The 21,043-nt window shown below is 53.4% G+C and overlaps 1 protein-coding gene across 3 annotated transcripts; it reads right to left on the bottom strand.

The window, feature by feature from the left end:
• Nucleotides 1–1,136: 1,136 nt before the first annotated feature.
• camsap3 (calmodulin regulated spectrin-associated protein family, member 3) lies at nucleotides 1,137–21,025 on the bottom strand. Of its 3 annotated transcripts, none has more exons than XM_084678047.1 (17): nucleotides 20,551–21,025; nucleotides 14,686–14,957; nucleotides 8,799–8,939; nucleotides 8,442–8,525; nucleotides 6,878–7,016; nucleotides 6,635–6,774; nucleotides 6,439–6,523; nucleotides 6,257–6,293; nucleotides 6,032–6,102; nucleotides 5,707–5,779; nucleotides 3,484–5,605; nucleotides 3,266–3,393; nucleotides 2,719–3,005; nucleotides 2,484–2,577; nucleotides 2,261–2,379; nucleotides 1,973–2,091; nucleotides 1,137–1,831 (listed from the first exon to the last, which is right to left on the bottom strand). In XM_084678047.1, the coding sequence occupies exons 1-17, from the start codon at nucleotides 20,681–20,683 to the stop codon at nucleotides 1,532–1,534; spliced, it is 4,344 nt and encodes a 1,447-aa protein (XP_084534173.1). In that variant the 5' UTR covers nucleotides 20,684–21,025; the 3' UTR covers nucleotides 1,137–1,531. The 3 variants fall into 3 exon arrangements, with proteins under 3 accessions (XP_084534173.1, XP_084534174.1, XP_084534175.1); XM_084678048.1 differs by having other exon boundaries at nucleotides 3,266–3,390; XM_084678049.1 differs by having other exon boundaries at nucleotides 5,707–5,743.
• Nucleotides 21,026–21,043: the final 18 nt, after the last annotated feature.

Raw genomic sequence — 21,043 nt, 5'->3', positions numbered from 1 at the left:
TATTCTCCAAAAGAACACAACTTTGTTTCCCCGTGTACTTCAGGTTTTATTTCTCCTCGATTGTGGAGAGATCAAGTTTTTCCTGTTCAACTATCTCTACTCATCCTCTCATTCGCTCACTCTCCCTTTCTCAAACAAGCACGCACACACAACTCACTAATGCTAAAGCAGCAGGCTAGCTTATTCATAGCTTACAAAGGGTCAACTTGTTTGTACAAATCATTGTCAAAAACAAAAGTAATCAGCATTAAACAGCATTCGTATATATATTAAATCAGCATTGATTATCTTTTCTCACACACATATCAAGGTAATGCTAAACAAGAGTATAAAGCCCTCCTTCATCTTCCAGTTTCATCGATCAAGATACTGTCACATTTCCAGTCGTAATCACATACTGAAATTGGAACTAAAGCAAGGTAGAGGGGGGAAAATCTCAGAAAAAGTTCAGTCTTCTTCCTGCCTGCAAAGGATGAAGCGAGTCATTCGGCAAATGTCAAAAGTAGTATCAAAAAACATCCAGACGTCTCCAGCTGAAGTCAAGTCGGAGCTGTGCGGAGAAGCACGCCTCTCATGGGGGGGGGAGAAGAGACGACCAGTCTCCGGGAGGTTCCAAACCAATATCTCCACGGGTGGAACCGAGTCCTTCTTGCCCCTTCTTGACAGACAGGCATGGCAGCCACTCAAGAGTGCGAGAGAGCCCCTCGCCGGATCCGCCTACTTCGGAACCACCTAGCGCCTTGACTGACCAATGGAGAGAGGAAGACCCGGAGGAGCCGGGTGGTTTGGGTAGGCCCTACATTCATGACAGAGGAGTACCACTCTGATATCAGCTGAGCTCCCCCCGTCGGAGGGAAGACTCGCGGTCTCCGCAGACGTGGAGAACAAGCCCTGGAGAAAAGGCAGGGGTAAGAAAGAGAAAAAGGAAAAGAGAGAGAGAGAGAGAGGGCCAGAACGACTCTGCTCCCGCGTATCGTTGTTTGAGCAGTGGCAGTGTGTGAGTGTTCCCCCCCCCCCCTCGCTCTCACCACCAAGTGCTTAAGGTCACATGGAGGACTGTGTGGTGGGAGCCATGGGGGGTGGCGAGGGGGACATAGGGTGGCTGGGGGTGTCCGGGGGGGGGGGGGGGGGGGGGTAAGGCAGGGCGGCATGAGAAGGCCGGGAGCGTAAAAGGGGGGACAGGAAGAGTCAGTTACAACATGATTATATTACAATCTAGGTAGTTCAGGCGTAGCCAATCAGAGGCTAATGTAGGCTGCAGCCAGCGGTGACAGTGCTGGATGAATGGCTGTAAGAGACTGGCTGGGCCCTGTCACATGACACACGTACCACACAAAAAGCTGAGCCGGCGCTTAGACCGACAGGGCATTTTGCGAGCCCTGTGGCGGTCTACCTCGCTACGGAGTCTCAATAAAACAGAAAACTGGCCTTGAATAATGCAAGAAGAGGGCATGACTGGGGCTTGACTGTGGAGGGGGAGGAAGGGGCCTCGGAGCAAGCATGTCCACACTCCCCCCCGCTCAGATGGTCTCTATTTGGGGGTCCCTAGCTTTTTGGGGGTCCCCGGGCGTTTCTGCCACAGGTGACCTGGGATGGTGAACGCGTCGACGCTCATGGACATGGTTTTGGACGGGATGGCGGTGAACTGCTTGCGGTCGGAGCTGTACTTGTAGATGGACTCGATCATGGATGGGGAGATGACGCGGGGCCCGATGCCGGTGATCCGAACCATCTCCTCCGTCTCGGGGTTCATGGTGTACACCGCCCGGAACTGGCAACTCGAGTCTCTGAACAGGATCAGGAAGTGGTTGGCGGTGCTCTTCTCCATCTCCTGTAGCACAGAGAGGAAGATAGAAAAACGGACATGAACCGGCATGAAGTGAAATGAGATGGGCTGTCGTGAGTTGGCAGAGGGGAAAGACGAGCGGCTCCATGTGGACTTATGCGGGCTGTTGACCGAAAGGGCTCTGACCTCTACTATCTTGTTTTTCTGCGGTTCGTTGACCTTGCCGGCCAGGCAGCAGCGAGAGATGGCGTTGTGGATGATGAATTTGTTGGACTTGAAGCTAGGCTCCTTGTACAGCTTTGGTCCTAAGAGAGAGAGGGGGTGGAAGAAAAAAAAAAGAAAAAAAAAAAGAAAACAAGGCGAAAAAAACACTCACGTTACAAACATATCCCAAGTCAACTGGCGGCAGGTACAACATATACCGATGAGTTCAGAGATAAACCCAGTGTTTAAACTCTTTGAGCCGGAGCTTACCAGTATATTCTGGAATGGAGGCAGGGGAGGAGATGGTGGAGGCGTTCTCCCAGTCCCTCTCTCCATTGGGCGTGGCCATCCTCCCCGGTGACATCAGTCTCGACGGGGAGTGAGAGCGGCTGAGGGGGATGATAAGCAGGCGCTTAAGCAAGAGGTTCAACGGTCGGACAACGCGGCTTAGGCCTCGCGAGTGCGAAACGGGGCCGGCGCGATCGACAGTTACCTCGGAGACTTTCTGACCGTCAGCGTCCCACTGTCGTTGGCCATGGAGGAGAGGTTCATGGTGGAGTGCGAGTACACCTTGTTGAGCCTTGAGCCTTGTGGGCAGAAAAAGAGAAAGGAGAACGAAGGAAAGTAAATGTTAAACAACGTCCATGTGGTCAACATGAGCTACCATACACAGATAACAAACTAAAAGAGGGGGGGGGGGGGGGGGGGAGTACTCGCTCTGTATTTACCCATAAAGCCTTTGGCGGGGCTCCGGGATAGGACCGAGTCATCGCGGAACACCGTCTTGGGCCTCTGCTTCTTCAGGTCCCGCACGGTGGTGGGCTTCTGCCGCAGGACCTTGCCCAGGTCCTCCATGATCTTCAGCTGCTGCCGCCGCTCGTACTCCTGCTTGGTGAAGTCCCCCCGCCGCTGGGGGGTGCCCTCGGCCGAGGGCGTGTGGGGCGGGGTCCCCGGGGTGTGGGGTCGCTCCTCGGCCTTGTCCCCCCAGCCCTCGATGGTCATCCACTGAGGCCTGCTGGGGGTGGGAGAGCGGGGGGGGGGAAGGGCGTTATATTAGGATCAGGGGGGAGACCGAGTCGGTGTAGAGAGGTGCTAGAGGCTGTGCACGAGAGAGAGAGAGACAGAGAGAGAGGGGGGGAGAGAGAGAGAGAGAGAGAGAGAGAGAGAGAGAGAGAGAGAGAGAGAGAGAGAGAGAGAGAGAGAGATGGGGGAGAGAGGGAGAGAGATGGGGGGAGAGAGAGAGAAGGAGAGAGGGAGAGAGAGAGAGAGTCTCACTTGGCCTCTCTGTCCTTCTCCTGCTCCTGCTTGCGTCTCTTCATCTCCTCCGCTCGTTTCTGCTGCTTCTCCAGCAAGGCTGCCCGTCGCTGGGCCATCTCGTCCTCCGGCCGAACCTTGTCGTCCTGCTGAACACACGCACGCACACAGTCAGACACCAGGCTAAAACACTAGGCTCAAACAGACCCAGTGCCATAAGACAGACAGACAGACGATACCTTGAAGAAGAAGCCGACCCCTCCCTTGTTCTCCGGCTCGGTCGCGTCACTCATGGAGTCAGAGAACACGTCCGGCCCCTGGTCGTCGTCCTCGCCGTCCCCCCGCAGGGCCGACAGCGGGATCTCAATCAGGCTGCCGCGCTTGCCGTTCACCGCCGCCGGAACGTCGCTCTCGAACGAGCACTCGGAGGGCGCCCCGGAGCTGCAGCCCCCGGCTCCCGGGCGGGGCCTCGCGGCCAGCGCCTGCGAGGGCCCCGCGTCCAGGTCCATGCTGAAGATGCTGTGGTTGTCGTCGTTGGAGCCGACGTCCGACAGGTTGTCGTCGGAGGCCCGGGCGACGGGGGTCGGGACGGGGAACGGGGCGGCCTCGGCCGGGAGGGGCGGCGGCTCGTCCTGGCCGGCGGCGGAGTGAGAGATGGTGAAGGAGGAGGACGTCTGCACCTGGGACTGCCAGGGGGAGACGCGCCGCAGGTGGGGGAGGCTGTCCACGTTCTGGTGGTGGGGGGTGAGGACCCGGGACACGGCCGGGACTTTGGCGTCCAGGGGCCGGGGGTAGTGGTGGTGGTGCTTGGGGCTCTTGGGCGGCACCGACTGGGCCCTGCGGGGCACCGCGTGGGGAGACTTGGGCGCGGCGTGGCCCAGGAGCTTCCGGGACGGCGAGGGGGAGGACGAGGCGGAGTTGAGGTCGCGGGAGGACTCGCGGGACATCCTGGCGGGGGCGGTGGGGGTGGATGTCTTGGGGCTGGGAGGGATCACCCAGGACTTGTTGGTGGAGGCGGCCTTCTTCTTGATCAGCTGGTTCTGCTGCTCGGCGAGGCGCTGCATGTCGCTCTGCAGGGAGCTGAGCGCCGCGTTCAGCTTGGACACGGCGTTGTTGTAGTCGCCGAGCGGCGCCGCCACCTTCTCTCCCCCCCGGGGGGGCCCTGCCTCGGCCCCCTTCTCTCCTGGCGCGGGCGCCTTGTCCTTGGGGAGGGGGACCGGCCTGTCGGGGCGCGGCCCCGGTTTGACCTTGCCGACCTCCTCCACCGGGGGGTGCTGTTTCTCCTCCTCTTCCTCCTCCTCCTCCATGCGCGCCAGCCGCTCCTCCAGGGTCAGGCGGCTCAGCTCCTCCTCTGTGGAGGAAGCGCTGACCTGGCTCTCCGCGTCCTCCTCGCCCTCCCCTTCGCCCTGCTCCTTCTTTAGCTGCAGGAAGGCGCTCTTGCCCAGCCTCTGGCGGTGCTTGGCGAAGATGGCCTCGATGCGCTTCTTCTGAGCCTCGATGGCCTTGCGCTTCTCCTCCAGCCTGGCGCCCAGCTCCGACATCTCCGTGGTGAGCGCCGGGCTCTGGCCGGGGCTCTCCTCCGACTTCTGGCCCCGCGAGGCGGGCTGGGGGCCGGGGGCGTCGCCCGCCTTGGGGGACTCCGCCGCCTGCTTCTTCCGGCGCTCGGCAAAGCTGGTCATCTTCACGCCGCTGTCGGACGCCTCCTCGCCCCGCCCTCGGGCGGAGCCGGCCGAGGCGGGCGTGGCGGGGGTGGAGCGGGCCTTGGGGAGGTCCTCCGAGGCGTCCGAGTCCACGCTGCCGTCGCGGAGGACCGAGTCGTCGTCCCGCGAGCACTCCGAGGCGTGCCGGGTGCGGCCGCGCTCGCCCGCCTCCCCCGTGGGCCGATACAGCATGGCAGAGCGCGAGGGGGCGGAGCAGCTGAGGGCGGCGGGGCCTCCCCCGTTGTGCCGGTCGTCGGGCGAGTGCAGGTAGAAGCCGTCGGGGGCGCCGTCGGGGTGGAGGCGCGGCTCCATCTTGCTCTCGTTGTGGATGATCTGGAGGGCCTCCTCGATGGTGGGCAGCTCGCCGGTCTCGCCCTCCGCCAGGCCGTTCTCCTCCAGGACCAGGGGCACGCCCAGGTTCTGGGTGGCCCACGAGGCCCTCGCGGGGGCCAGGGGGCCGTTGGGCCGCGGGGCCTTGCTGAGCAGGTGGCTGAGGTCCTCCGGGGGCGTGTAGGGCACGCGGGTCATGGTCGGGCCGGGCGGGGTGAGATTGTCGGAGCTGACCGAGCGGGTTATGGCGCCCACAGGGTTGCCCATGACAACGTCCACATCGCTGTCCAGGCCGAAGGGAATGCTGAAGGAAACAGCCGACAGAGGGCGACTAGAGAGACCGGGAAGTCGAATGTTTAATGATGTACAACGGAAAATAGACAGCTACATGTTTGGGAGAGCCGAGTCTTACGGAGCGGAAGAGAGACCCACCTGAGAGGCTTCCTCGTCCAACTTGTTCCAGTTCCTTCTATGTGAGACATTGAGGTAGACTGAGTCAGAGATCCTGAGCACATTGAGAGACACACACACACACACACACACAAACACAAGTAAAAGGCATGCACACGAAAATGCACCAAACACAACCGTCAAAACAAGCCGAAACGAGGACACTTCAAATCAACTTAATGGGTTCAAAAATAGACAGAGAAAGATATACACACAAAAGACTGACACACACACACACACAGGCAACAGTGAACAGACTCGAAATAACCCAACATGCCATGTGATGTTATGACATCACTGTTCTCACCTGACACGCCCCCTGGTGACACTGGGGAGGAGATGGGGAGGAATGGCTTTTTGAAGATGGAGGGAGAACCACTAAAATGCACAGACCCAGAGAATACGATGTCAATCGGAGCAAAGAACAAATCATTCCCCAGCACTGGGTGGACTAGGCACGAACAATGCGGTAGATCAACTACTTTAATATTCCATTTTATTGTACTTTTTTTTATTCGAGGAAATGCTTCACCTGTTACTGCTGGTTGGTGTCAGTGGTGCAGAAGCATCTGGGAGAAGAGATGATTGCGTTCCACATGGAAAGGAATAGCATTTGTTCATACGCATGAAGAGGGATTTCAAAATTCACATATATGCAACTCCACGGTGGCTGCGTTGTTTTAATAGACCAGTCCCTCAATGGCCTTCGCTTACCTGTCACGTCTACAGGCTGAACAAACTCTGGCCTTCGTACCTCGAACCAGCCAATCAGCTCTGCCAAGAAGCTCATTATGTTGACCTGAGAAGAACACAACCCACTGTCAGTTCAACAATTATAGTTATCGAGATTAAACCGCTGTTCTATGGGAGCATTGTATCAGCAGACGATGAAGGAGCACAGCGCACACACCCGCAACGGTGGAGGGGCGTAGAGCATGTCCTCCAACACCAGGGGGCAGCAGCTCTTCAGACAGCTGTCGCAGAACTCGCTGATTAACTGCAGGTTGTACAGGCTGTCGTCCACCGACATGGACTCCTTCATACACACATCTGAAACACAGAGGAGGTCAAAGTCACTCAGCACTTTCGCCGGCACGCGGGTAGCTCTGTCGTCAATCTGTTGTTGTGGTTGCCAGGTTTGGTTTGCGCTAACCCTCCAGTCGCAGCAGGCCAGGGCAGTAGTAGTGGATGACGGCAGCAATGGCACAGCCATTGGACAGGTCCGTTATGTCGTTCACCACAGGGAACGTGGGCTTCTGTTTGGACTGCGTCTTATCTTTTCTGTAGCGGATCTGAGAGAGAGAGGGAGAGAGCGAGAGAGCGAGAGAGCGAGAGAGAGAGAGAGAGAGAGAGAGAAACGGATAGAAAGACAGGTGAGAGAGAGACAGGAGATAGAGAGGTGGTTAGTTGATGAACACGGGACCGTACAGGAGATCCTCACCCCTCGCTTTACAGTTCACCACTGTCAATGCAATACCTTTTGGCGTTTGCATTTGGAGATTTGAGTTCACCGCAACACAAATGACGGGGTCACTATTCTCCAAGCGGGACTGGGCAGTGAACACAAAAAGAACCACACAAGCAAGGCGCACCTGGTTCGGGGGTCACACGACAAATGGGACAGGCAAAAGTGAAGTGAAGTAAACGAGCGAAGGAGCGAGAGAGAGAGAGACCAGACAACATGCGATGTATGAGGAGAAAGAAGTGCAGCCAGACTGCAGGAGCCTGGGGAGGGGTTTAGCGAGTGCAGACTGGGAACAGTGAGGCCATTGTCAGGAGAAACTAGGACAGGTGAGAGCCTTGGCAGAGAGAAAAGATATTCTAGCTCAAACAGGTAGGACAACCGAAGACAGATGGCACCGGTGTCAACACCAACAACTTCACTGGAAGTCGAACTAAACTCCTCCTTCCCCAAACACTCCCCTATCTCTGGTACGACCAGAGGGACAGGTTTTAGATGTCATTTCCAGGAGTGTTTTTTCATTTTCCTTTTGTCATGCACTGCTACATTTGAGCTACAAAAGGCCAGCGTGCATCACAACCACCCCCCACCACCAGACCACCTCCCCCCCCCCTTCCCTGCCACGTCTCATGACATCAACGGTGACATCGGCAGTTTGATGCGGGACAGCATGTAGCAGCACACTGGCATTCTGGTACGGTGCCGTCGGACGAAGAGGGGGGGGGGACAAAAACCGACCTGTCAGTCGTGAATCTGCTGACGGAGAATAGGGAGATGGGAAAGGGAGGGGAAGGAAAGGAGGAAACAGAGGACAGGAAGGAACTTACAGGAACTAGCTTCCAGTACCAGCGAGTGGGACACTGCCGGGAAGGAGGAAAAGATGAGGGAGGGAGGAAAAGATGAAGGAGGTAAAGGGGGAGCACAGGAAAGAAGGAAGGGTTCGGTGTTAAAGGGCTAGGATGGAACACTCAGAAGGAGAGAGACTAGGTTCGCAGTGAGGGACGTGGCAAAGTGTGCATGTGTTATGCGCAGTGGGAGAAAGCGTGTACGGCACCAAGCGCCGACAGCAGAACTACGTGGTGAACTTAATGCACTGCACATAATGCGCTTGTACAGAGTCAATGTTTTATGTAAGAGCGTTAGTGTATGTGTGTAATCCAAGAGAGATTATAGTTGGAGTATGCATGTCATGTGAACCACTGGTATGTATGCGTGTGTGTGTGTGTGTGTGTGTGTGTGTGTGTGGCGAACTCACTGAGGCCTGGACGGGCTGGGGCTCTGTGCAGCTCGGCGACGCGTCGCTCTGCCCCTCCGCTCGCTTCTTCAGATTCTGGTTCAGCTAGGACACGTCGACAACGTCTCAAAGTCACACGGTGCGCTGACAGACGCCTCGACAAATCCTCGGTCGACCGGCCAACATTAACGTGTGGCAACGCCCAGCGTTGATTTGCGGGTTCGAATGTCAGCGTTCATTTGGGAATGAACCGGAATGGGATGCGGCTAGAAGGTGTGGTTCTTTCACTGGATTGGGATTGTATGGTGTCATAGTGGTGGACATAGTGAACACATCGTGAGCGGGGGGCCACGGGGCCACATGTCCCCGGCTCCTTACCTCGTTAACCCAGTGGAGCAGGGCTGCTTCCCAGCTGGCTCCTCCCCCCAGCAGCTCCACAGCGCCGCACGTCTTCACAGCGCTCACCGTCTCCGTGGCGCCCACTGCCATCAGGGCATCCATCACTGCCAAGTGGGCACTCTGCACCAATCAGAGGGGACAGAGAGAGAGAGACAGAGAGAGAAAGCGAGAGAGAGAGAGAGAGAGAGAGAAAGCAAGAGAGAGAGAGAGAGTCAGGGCAGGGCCAGGCAACAAGGACCAGATGACAGTTGCAACATCATTCAATTAGCTCTAATGCTATAATAGATCCTGGTGACATGTCTACTGTTCCGCCAGGGCAATGCAGCCAGGCCAGGAGTGCACTGCTGCAAAGCCTTTCAATACCACCCACAGCCACTAGGTGTCTCCAGGGTCAAGATTTGTGTGGGAAGAGAGACCTGCTGTGACAACATGGGACCTTGTGCTGTAAAGTGGGCCGCATGTACGTGTGTGAGAGTGTCGGTGTACTTTGCTCCCTTTGCTGACTGTACAAACGCTCCAATAAATCAATACGACATCGGCTCCGCGCCGGGGGAAGTTTTTTTTCCCCCCCTTCTTCGCCCGTTTCGTCCTCTACTTTCTCTCCAGCTTTCCTTCTCCCTCTTCCGCGTCTGCTGTGAAATCCGGCAGTATGAGTCATGTGTGGCAGGCTGCAGGAAACTGTATCGCACGGCAACCGCCCGACTGGGGAAGGCTGGAGGTGCCGCAGCGGCCGTTTGGACGAAAAGCAGCGCCCGGCGTGACACATGGATCTGAAGTGCAGAGGAACCAGCGTGGGCAGAACAATAAACTCGGAACCACAACCCCCCCCCTCCCCCCAAAACGCCACAGAGACTGATGTAAATCTTCATAACGAGAGGCATCGACAAAATGGGACGCCCACAAAGATTGTTAATCATTTAATGTCCCTAGTGCAGCAGCAATAGCCTCTCCTTCTCTCATAGTCAGAGCCCGATTACAGAGCCTCTTCCCAAGGCCAGAGTCCATTAAAACTGCACCCACAACAACAACATTATGAGCTGAGAGAGAGAGCGCCTTAGCTCCCCCTAAGAGGGTTAGCTCATTAGACGCCGTCTCCAGTCACACCGTGGGCCCAGGCTCACCTGCAGCCAGGCTCTGTAGGGCGCCGGCTCTGAACAGTCACCGTTCCCCCCCCCCCCCCCCCCCAACACACACACACACGCAACCTTTGACCTCTGAAGGGAGAAGTTTCCGTGTTTATCCACCACAGCTCATATAATCAATGTCAGAGAGGAACGAGCGTATCAGAAGAGGGCTCTCTAGATAAGTGGTTGCTCAGGAGGTTTCCGAAGGACGAGAGAGAGAGAGGGGACGAGAGAGAGAGAGGACGAGAGAGAGAGAGGACGAGAGAGAGAGAGAGAGAGAGAGAGAGAGAGGACAGCTGAAGGCGTCCTGAGCCTGACAGACTGACGGAGGACCAGGGGGGCTCTGCTAGCCCCGGAGGAGCAGGTCAAGACAGCCTGGCCTGGCCGAGTCAGGATCCGGACGGGGCCCGCAGGACGGGCATGGGGCACACAGGCTGGATCCGGGACATTTCTAGATCCTTCTGAAGTCAACAACAACCACTGAACATTGCGAGAGAGGAGGAACAACAACAACAACGAGAACTAGATCAAGTGGAGGGGAAATAGAAGGTGGTGGATACAAGCATGTATAAATGTGTCCCGCGGTCGTTCACAACATGCTCTTATTTGACTCTGAAGCCGTTGATTTATGCATCCTTGCTGTCAGCCGAAGACACGACATCACGGTTCTATCTTTGTCTCTTCAATCTGTGTCAGTTTGTGTTCCACATAATGTACACCAGCCTCCATCCCACACAGCGGTGGGACTCCACCCTCCTGCTGATTGGCTCACCGCAGCCTGCACTCTGTTATAATCATTAACCCCCGGCCAATGGAGAGGACAGACGGGTCGTAACAAACACATTCCTCGTCACAGAGGTCTTTCCGCGATCCCTGATCCGAGCCCGCTTTGAGCCTAATCTGTGCTCACTCGTGCTTGTCCCCTTTTATTCCCGTCTCAGAACTTCAAGGAGAGGTGCGTGTTCTCCTTGTAGCTTTACACACGCGCGCGCGCTCCACCCCTGCTCCAGCTGCAGGCTGCGCCCTGTGGTGCACTGGCGCTGACGCCGCTCCGCGCACGTCTGCAGCTCCGTCCGTCCACCCAGGCTTGAAGTGCTGAGCCGGGGCTGGCCCGGTGCTGTGGGAGAGCGGGGGGCCACGCCAGCAGAGGCCTGTCACATAGCATTCTCTCTGGGCCAGGGGACGGCCCTGGACTGGGGGTCACTCGGAGCCCCTGCCGGAGGGGACCCTGGGAGCCACGGCTCGTGTGCTCGGTGCGAATGTCTGCGTCGCGGGAGGGAGACGGACAGGGGATGAGGCTGTGATGGATTCCGGGCGAGGGCTGGGACGGACTGGGCCCGACTGAATAAGAGAGGCCACGGTCGTCTTCCCCTTGGACCGTGCCCAGAGACCCACACGGGGGGGGGGGGGATGATGCCATCACAAACAGAGTTTTATCAATGACAGTTTACTGCTGGGAGAAAAATCGAAGAGAATTCAAGCCGTTGAGAGTGTGACTGTGCCGGTGTGCTCTGTTGTTTGTGTGGTACAGTAATTATTGGAAGGAGGGAGAAGAGCTGGATTCTCAGGACAAAGGAGAGGAATGAAAGGAGAGTGGAGGGAGGAGGGGTGGATTTCCCGTCCTGACCCCGCCAGAGCCCGCTAAGCCAAATCACAAGTTTCCCTAATGAGAGAGGGGAGAGGAGCAACCCTGGAATACAGAGAGCCCGCTCTGCCAGATCGTCATAACAACCAACAATCTGACCCACAATGCACCATACCGCAATCCTGAACACAGCAACGCTCCCAGCTTAACATCGACTCGGTGCTCAGAAACCCAGGGCCGGGGGGGAAAATAGCTAGCATGATTAGATAAACATTCCTACGACGTTCACCCTCATCCTCCAGAAATTACACCGTATGCCACGCGTGTCAATAGCAGGCATGAAAAATGAATGCAGAGGCATTTCAGAAAATCATTAGCAGCGATTAGGACTGAGGTGAAATCTGATTATGTCTGAAATATGACTTAACCCCTTCCCCCACCAACAGCTCAGTGCGCTGCTTGCAGAGAAAGCACGAGAGCGAGAGAGAGACAGAGAGTAAGAGAGAGAGAGAGCCAGAGAGCCAGAGAGCGATAAACAGAGGGATCAGCCAGGTTTGGGGCCCAACTGGGGGTCCAGAACAGGAACCCCTCTAACAGTGCATGGGTCTCTGAACATGACATGGCTAAACAGTCTGGCAGAAAAAGCTCTCTGGACTCGAGCTTTTTAATAGGATAAAGCCCTCTACTCATAAACAACACATTGGAAGATCAGTCACTCGATCTGAAACATTCTTCTGTTGCCTTTGTTACCAACCCGCCAACAAAGAATATAGAATTGAAAGTGAACATGATCTTTTCCTTTGGCAGGGTCCCATGACTGGCCAAATGTTGCGAGGCAAAGTTTATCATTCCTGATCCCGGGGATGAAGTCTGCCACTTCCAATTCACATTGAGCTAGTGACTGATGCTCAGTTGACCAAAAACTTGCCTACACAGCAGTATGATTTAAGACAAAGTGTCAGCGCCTAGCCGGCATGCACTCTCTGGGCTCGAGCTCATCTGCATCACAGCTCAACGACTGACCTTGGACGACGCACAAAAGGCAGCCCGTTAGCAATGAGAACAAACCCCACGGATGCACTCCCAAACAACATATCTCTAAAGTACATGACGGGGCGTGGAGGGAATTAACGAACAGCACACATCGCACAAAGACGTCTGGTAAGAGCGCACGCTGTGCGTACGCTGCGGTGGTTGGGAGTCAGTGGTGCGTTCCGGGTAACGTGGACTGGGATGATGACGTTCAGTCTGGATGGCAGATTATCTCTAATCTTTAAAATATCTTTATCCTCCAATCTGAGGAGCGATGGGGGGGGGGGGGGGGGGCTGGCCTGGGACATCACCAGCGTGACCCAGTGGGAGACCTCCACCAGCGAGCAGGGGGTCCTTCAGGGAGAGGCTCAGCTGGACCAGAAGCTCCCCCCCCCCCAATATCTAGAGAACCTAGACGCAGGCGGCCCATTGGACATTCCTGGCACCCGTTCTGATAAAGCGTCATTGGATTGAAATGGTTTATCGATACCATATCAGAGTGGTCAATGATATACGCGGTGGCATATATAACAGATGAAGAGAGGGTTTGGCAGCGAGTAAACAATGTCTTTACTCTGGTGGTGAGCACGCTTACTCTGAGCATGTGTTAGTGTGTGTGTGTGTGTGTGTGTGTGGCACAGACATGTTGAGCTTTAATATCAAAAAGCAGCCCAGCAGATTGCTGTCGCTCCAAAGCCGTTTACTGGCCAAGGCCCCAACATGGCTGCTCTATCCTCCTAATGCTGCTGCTGCTGCTGCTGCATGACCCACTTTCCCTGCAACGCTGCCTCCCTTCCCCAGCGCCAGGCAGCTGCACACGAGCCCAGCACTGCAGCACAGAGCGGCCAGGGCAACACTTGACAGCCAAGCCCCGCGGTTCAGTGACAAGGCCTTGGGGAGGGCCCAGGCGCTTGCCTCGACCGGGCCTGTCTGGTGGCGGGGGCCAGGCACAAGCTGAACTCCACTCGCTCACACCCCAGTGAGCTCATTGCGGCTGCAGCGGGCCGGCGGTGACACACCTGGTGCCATGGCCACCAGGCCGAGGCAGTGGAGCAGAGGGGAGCTCTCAGCCGGCTACAAGGAGAACATCACGTCTCCCCTGGGTCCCAGGAGACGCACTCCCTCCCCCACTCCCATCAACAAAAACACAGGCCAGCTCTCCAGGACGAGACGAGGTCGTACAGACGGCAAATTAAATCAGGCAAGTCAGGCAACGGTCAAAAAAGCAAATCATATTTCCGGAGGAGAAGGGAAGCAGAATTCAAAAGGTTGTTTGTCCAACAGAAGGCAAGCCGGTGCTAGTCGGCCCTTTATGACACGAAAGGGGAGAGACTGGTTCTCAGGCAGAGAAAAGACAACTGTGAAACATGAGGCTCGTATTCTTGTACAGGAGGGGGGGGAAAAAAGGGGGGCTTTATTTCAGATGTCTGAGAGAACAAACCAGTTCCGCTCGATTCAGCGGCCGCGCTGAGGGCTAGCCGCGAGCCCCGAGTGCTCTCTCTCAACACACGGGCTTCGGTTTCACTGGTGCTGCTCGGCCATTGTTGGAATCTACAATCTGATCTGGACCCACCTTTTGTCTATCGCTGGTGGCTTGCCCACCCCGCCCAGGCTACCCCGAATTTACTGAAGAGCTGTCTCCTCCAGTCAGCACTGACTCCACCCGGAGCCACCCCAGCCTGCACTGGCCCTTCACAGCTGGAACCACTCATCCTGAGGGGGGGGTGGGGGCACGGTGGGGTAAGAGTGGGGGGCTGGGCAGGATCCGTTTGATGTCCTTTAATCCCGGGAATCAAAGCATAAACATGTCCACGTATACCGCCAGACCCGGCCTGCAACCCACCCCCTACCCCACACCCCTTACCCCACCCCCTGGCTAGCCTCCCCCCCCCCATGTACTCCTGTGTTCAGATCTGTACTGTGTGTCCCCACAAGATCGATGGCAGGATTGATTGGGTTCCCTGCCCAGTCAAACCGTGATGTCTCCTCAAATGAACCTTTCGGTGGACACCACCCCGAATGACCAACTAAGCGAGACGATCCGACGGGTAAACCTGCCTCGATAAAAGACTCGGTCGAGCCATAACAACAGCGACTCGACGACAATCCCCCGGAGGCCCCTTACCATTTTGATCGGCTTGTGCCGTAGGTCTGCTTCCGTCACCGGGGAGTCCTGGTCTTTGGGAGCCACGCCCCTTTTGGCGAGGAGCTGGAGGAGGGTGGCGTTGTCTTTGGGGGGCGTCTGCGCCTCGGCGGCCCCCGGCCCCCCCTGCAGCAGGCCGTAGGTGCGACAGTAGAGCTCGGAGGACAGCAGCAGGCGGGTGACGGGGGGCTTGAGGTGCTCCTGCTCATACTGGTCACTGTAGAACGGCTGCCGCAACTCCACCGGTACATTCTCTACAGGGGCGAGAGACAAAAGCAAAACGAAACACACAGAAGCCGTTACGGAGAAGCAGTTCAAAAGGAACCCGGAGACCACAGCAACCCAAGGAGAACGAGGACAAGGATATAGCAGGATATGAAAATAGGACAGGATGTAGGCTACGCACGCAGAACATCAACTGAACATGGCAGCTCCCTGTTTAGTCTGGAACGCTTTGTGAATGGAAGTGAAAAACGAGGAGTTTAGAGCCACCGTGGGTGAAGCTTGGGTTGAAGTATTTGCTACCTGATGCAACCCAGATAAACATTCACTGGCATATCAGGCTAGCCTCTGCCCTAAAGCGACAATCTTCTGACTGAGTGCGTAGAGCAGGGGTTAAATGAAGCATGCTTGTGAGAGAGAGCGGGAGAGAGGGACAGAGGGGGGGAGCGAGCGAGCGTGTGAATCTTCCTCAGCAAAGCCAGTCAAAACAATGAAAAAAAGCCAGAGGGTTGGGGGATGAGGTGACAAGACGCTTGAAATGGTTCAACTGTCGTCTTTCACGGAGGAGGAAAACACCTCTGTTGCCATTTCCCTGTCCTGTCACCGGCCGCTCACTGTGAGTGTGTCATTCTGTTGCCCTCGGCTACGATACTGCGGTGCATTACACCCCATCAGGTCACATGTCAGGGCCCTGCTGGAGAGTGAGCCCAGTAGTCAGGCCACTTCAGGATAACCAGACCAGGGCTTACAGTCTGAGGATAACCAGACAACCACTCAGAGATAACCTTGGCAGGTTCTTTAGAAACCCAGCCATTGTAAAATGCCACTTCCTTCAGGAGCTAATGCAACATATTTTTTATAACAGCTTGCCTACTAGTACTGCCTGTCAAAAGCAGTGTCAAAAGACAACCTTAGAGTTCTGGAAGTCCCTACATAACAATCGAGGAGCAGCGCTCTGAGTAAACACCAAGACAGCACTTGAGACTGGTTTGTCTGTAAACAAGCTCCGAACACCAAACACACACACACACACACACACACAACACTGAAGCACACACGACACACCCAAAACAGGTTTAGCTGCATTCAGGCGGAGTTGAAACCCACTCAATCCAATACTTTCACAAAAAAAATGCACAAATTACAGTCAACAGCTCATATTTCATTATTCAAGTGAGGAACAAGGAAGAAAAGAAAAAAGTATAGAGACAAATATGGCCTCGGTAAATCACATGTCTCTCAGTGAGTCACTACTGCTCCTCAACCCATAAGGACAGACTGAAGGATAATGAGATTCTCCTGACTGGGTTGTTGTGTCATTAGGACTTCTGTAATTGACCTATTGAAAGGGCACAATACAAAGTAACGCCCATCAGCGACAATGTTCTGGCGTCTCTGTTTCTATAGCTTACCCTCACAGACAACAATTACAGGTGTAGAATACAATGGTGTTAGTCATGCTGAGAGCACGTATTTGGGTATGAATGTCCCTTTGTGTCTTACTACTCCAGAGGGCAACGTTAGGAGCATAAACACTTTCACAAAGTTGTTGTCTCCTTCACCAACAAGCAGTGAGGAATATACTTCTTTAGAAACATAGGATCGCCATGACAAACTATACCCAGAATGCAAAGCAGGATGCAAAGCTCACAGCAGTGAGCGATGGATGTGGTCGATAGAAGCATCATTTCCCTGAGGAACAGTCCAGCAAATGAATGACCAGTCTGTCACACACACACACACACGTCGGAAAAGGGACATTCTGCAAATGTAAACCATGTAAACAGCTGAAACAGGAGACAGACACAAAGGGAATTATGGTAACGCCTCAGCTCAAGCTAAATAGAGGACAATGTCAACACAATGTTGAAATCAACGGTCCCTCAGCTAAGTATTTGGGCAGCAAACATGATGGTTTCTGTGTACAGGTATGAGCCACACTGGCCTCCCTTCCCCCCTCCCTCCCCATAGCATACATGCACACAGATCAGAGGTCATGATTTATCTATGAGTCAGAGCCGAAAGGCCAAAGGTCAAATATGCACATACTGGCAATGTTGGAAAGTGGTTTGGCAGCTCGGTAGCCTAAATGATGCAGAAGAAGAAGCAGGAGAGAACCATCTTGCACCTGCAACTGATCCCATTAAAAAAAAAGGTCAAGGAGTCAGACAGACATAGCAGTTAAGTTAAAAGACTTTTCACAGTGGTACTAAGGACACCTCTGTTTTGTCTCCAACCCCCACCCACCCCAACCCCCCATTGGCAGGGGGGGGGGGGGGGCTCCTGCATAATTGATTGAGTTAGCGTGCTGGTCATGTCACAGACATTATAGGCACGGGCCCAAGATACTAAAGGACACAAACGCAAAACAGGAGTCCGTTCGATCCGACCAATGTTTTGGTTAAGCTAGTTCCCTTGGGAGTCTTCCGCGAGGCGGCACATTCTCCCCCCCCCCCTCGCCATTCCACTTTACACCCGAGAGCAGCGTCCAGCGTTGGATTTCAGACGGGTTGTCATGGTAACAAGTGAACATTAAGACCTCTTTGTCCTAATGAAGGGCCACGGCAGCCTCCACAAGCGCAGAGGCTGATCTAAGTATACTACTTTGACTGTCCTGCTTAGACCCCTTCAAGAACCCTCACAGGACTTCAATTATTCATAAGAGCTCAGATGTGCAGCAGCGTGAAAGGTAAGCGTCAGAAGAGAGGAAGCAGCGTTGACTCAAATGTCTGCATTTTGCGAGACCGGATTCATAACAAATTATGATTAACAGATCAAAATAAAACGGCCACATTTTTGTATATCTGAGGGGACTTAATACTTTTGTTTATTATATTGATCTAAGGAACACACATAACACGCTTTTCTTTCAAAAAATTATATTATTGCTATTGTCTACATTTTTCACATCTGTAAATAATACTAAATACTCCTGCAGTAGACAGGATCAAACTAGAAATATTCATACTCTGAACAAAGCCAGTTCTTGTCGCTTTAATTCGTCCAAAAATGAGGCCGGTGAAACAGCAGCTTTATGCTGTGGTGTGCATGTCACCTCAAGTCTCAACACCTCCAGAGAACCAAAAAAGCTCCGGCAAAATCTCACCAGCATATAGTTCCAGACAGCACATCACACATCTCGTATGTGTCTTTATCCGCGAATAAACATCCCCTAAAACTGCACCTCATTTCAAAGCCAAATCAATAAAACGACCTCACAAAGGAAAATCTCACAGGCACATGGGCGAAACCCTTTCACAGGAGCAGATAGGTGGTCTTCCTTCCCCCTCCCACATGTCCCATCTGCATGTGACAGTAAGCTTTCTAGTAAAGCTGTGCAGTAGTACAGCAGTCCACGACGCAGCGGGGTCTCCCCCCACTGACCTACAAACTCTCCGAGAGCCACTTAGCATCACAAAATATGATGCCTTCCACTTCCACATGGATACCCCATCATCACAGACCTGGTTTTTTAATGACCTCATCTGCCTATTCAAAGCATGAGAAGAATGCAAGCACGAAGGTCCTTCTTTTACAATGCTCATTTCAAATGTAGCCTCCCTGGGTTTTTTTTACATGTGCAATACTCCAGAGTTGGACAGTAGATCTCCACCCTTGCGCTAAGGGGATTCCCCCTGAGTTTTGGCCTTGATTCCCTCAGATCCTCTCGGGCATCCCAAGAGGAGAACATCTGTCAGGGAGCATCAGAAAGACTTGGGAGGTTTCAGCACATCACATGCTAACAGCCACGGTTTGTGTCTCGCGCCGGTAGCTGCCCCAAGATCCTCCTGAGTTCCTGCTCACCTGTCAACTTCCACCCTAGACACACTGACGGCTGTGATGAGTAATCACAACAGCAGGCTGGTCCCTGCAGCTCTAGGAGCAAGGTGGAGCCACAATAACAGGTTTCCTCTGGGCTGAACAAACAAGAGCTTTTATGACCTTTATTCAGGAGGGAACAGCATTTTTTCTGAGGAATTCGGAATCAATAGGGAAAGGCAGAGTGAATTAAGGAAGGGCTACATATTTCCTTTCAATTACTGAAGTTGTATTACCTGTAGTGAGTGTGTACAATTTACCAACAAATTTATTTAAAAGCATCTATTCTGTTTTTTACTGATATGAATTGAACAGGGTAAGAGCTTTGGGGGTCCCAGTTACAACAACCAACACTGCACATTAACACTATCCCTGGACACTCACTGTTCAGTCGTCTTCCAACCAACTCAACAGCTATAGAAACTGATTATGGTGTGGGTACTGACTCATACCCAATCAGAGAACAGGACATCTTGCTCCAGCAGTAATATCTGTTGTTCTTCAACATTAGCCTTCTGGGAGGGGAACTGATGACGTCACCATGTTTGGGCAGGGAGATAACTGCAGTCCTGGGCTGGTTCAGCAGATTATCTAGCAGAGGGGAAAGCATCCTCACACTGTATATAACATACTCCAAACTGCAGTCAGTCTCAGAGCCTAGTCCTTTAGCCTGGTTTTGGGGGTGACTTTGGCCAGAGGGTGTGGCAGAGCCAGTCGGGCTGGGTGTTGATGCCCTGAGCAGGCTGGCCACCCACAGTGAAACAGCAGCCTGGACCCATGGCTAGGGATTGCGTAACACATGACACATAAGCCAGGTTGCTAAAGTACAATTGAGCTTGTGTCAAACCATAACCAAATTTAAACTGGAATATGTGATGACTCCCAGGCTCATCTCATTGTCACTGGCTAGAGAGATTTGTTTACATCTAGGGAAGTATCTTTCCAGGCATTATGGATTCAATAAATTATAGTCGTGAATGAGGAAGTAATAGCTAAGAGAACAATTGTGTAGGTGAGAGTGTAAAAGGTTATACTATATATTTTAGGAAGACACATCAATGCAATGAACAAGAGTAGGGCTGTAAATTATCCCAAATTTGGGAGTGGGAGTACATCCAACAAAAGGATTCTCTAAAGTGGGTGTGTATCCGCGTCATGAGAGCGGGTGGTTTTTACACACGCGCCTCTTGAATATCCGCCCTTTCGCATTATAGTTGATTAATATACCTATATTTTTATGTTCAAGGACCAATGAGTAAGCTATGAATGTACCTGTTCAGTTGCTAAAACTAGATCCATACCGTAAGCCTAAAACATGTGATTAGCACACATCATTCAAAGAGTGTTATGATTCAACTGATTATCATTACGGCCAATATTCAGCTACCTGTCAAAAATAACCTAGAGGCCTCAATGCACCAGTCGGGTTTGACATGCGGGCTACATCAAATCGGCTTAAAATCACATCGGCTAGTCTATAGGCCTAGACAAGAAAAAAATATAACATTTTGTGTCGTAGCCTAATGGTGCATTCATTCAGATGCAATGATGCTGTGCTTTAGACAACATCCCAAGAATGTGAGAAAAAAACAGCTATTAGGGTTAGGCTACAGTGCACGATCCATTCATGTGCTGCTCTTTGTGTGCCCAAAATCGCTGAGTTTACACACAGCCCTCAGTTCACCTTCATGCAAGCGTTTTTCATTAGATTGACAGATATGGAAAAATGTTGGATTACCGGGGGGGGAGCGTGTTGGAAAATAACATGATGAATAACATAACATGAAACTATAAATCACAACATACCTGCATTGCCGTATGATTTAGCCAACAGCCAACCGACACTTGCGCATATTTTTGCCCTAGTAAAATCGTACAAATCCAATGGCTTTATTTCTGGGACAACAAACGTCTTCCTCGTTGCATTTGAGTCCACCATAGCGAGTACCGAAACAGGCCGTGGAAACGGGAGGAGGAAACAGAACTAGAAAATAGTTGGTTACAATAAACGTTCAAAAATTCAAGCTATCATTATTGACTATTCCATAGCACAACGTCCTAGGAACACGGATGTGGGTAAGCGTTTTCTCCGGGGGAAAAAACTATATAGTAACGGGTTATCCAGTTCAAGATATTTCTCCACGAGTTTAGTGAATTAAACGGTCATGAGATGAAGGCGTGCGCGGTCTCACTCCCTACTGTTGCCCCCAACCCATCTGTACAAATGAAAAACACTTATCTCCCGTTTCGCACTATAATGCGTGTGGCTGGTTACAGTCGGCTAGAGCCCCGCGCAGAT

This window comes from Hypomesus nipponensis, chromosome 17, assembly GCF_054491055.1.
Source record: "Hypomesus nipponensis isolate SF chromosome 17, ASM5449105v1, whole genome shotgun sequence".
Taxonomy (NCBI): Eukaryota; Metazoa; Chordata; class Actinopteri; order Osmeriformes; family Osmeridae; genus Hypomesus; species Hypomesus nipponensis.
Note: the sequence above shows the minus strand (reverse complement) of the source record. Positions and strands in the feature narration are given on the sequence as shown.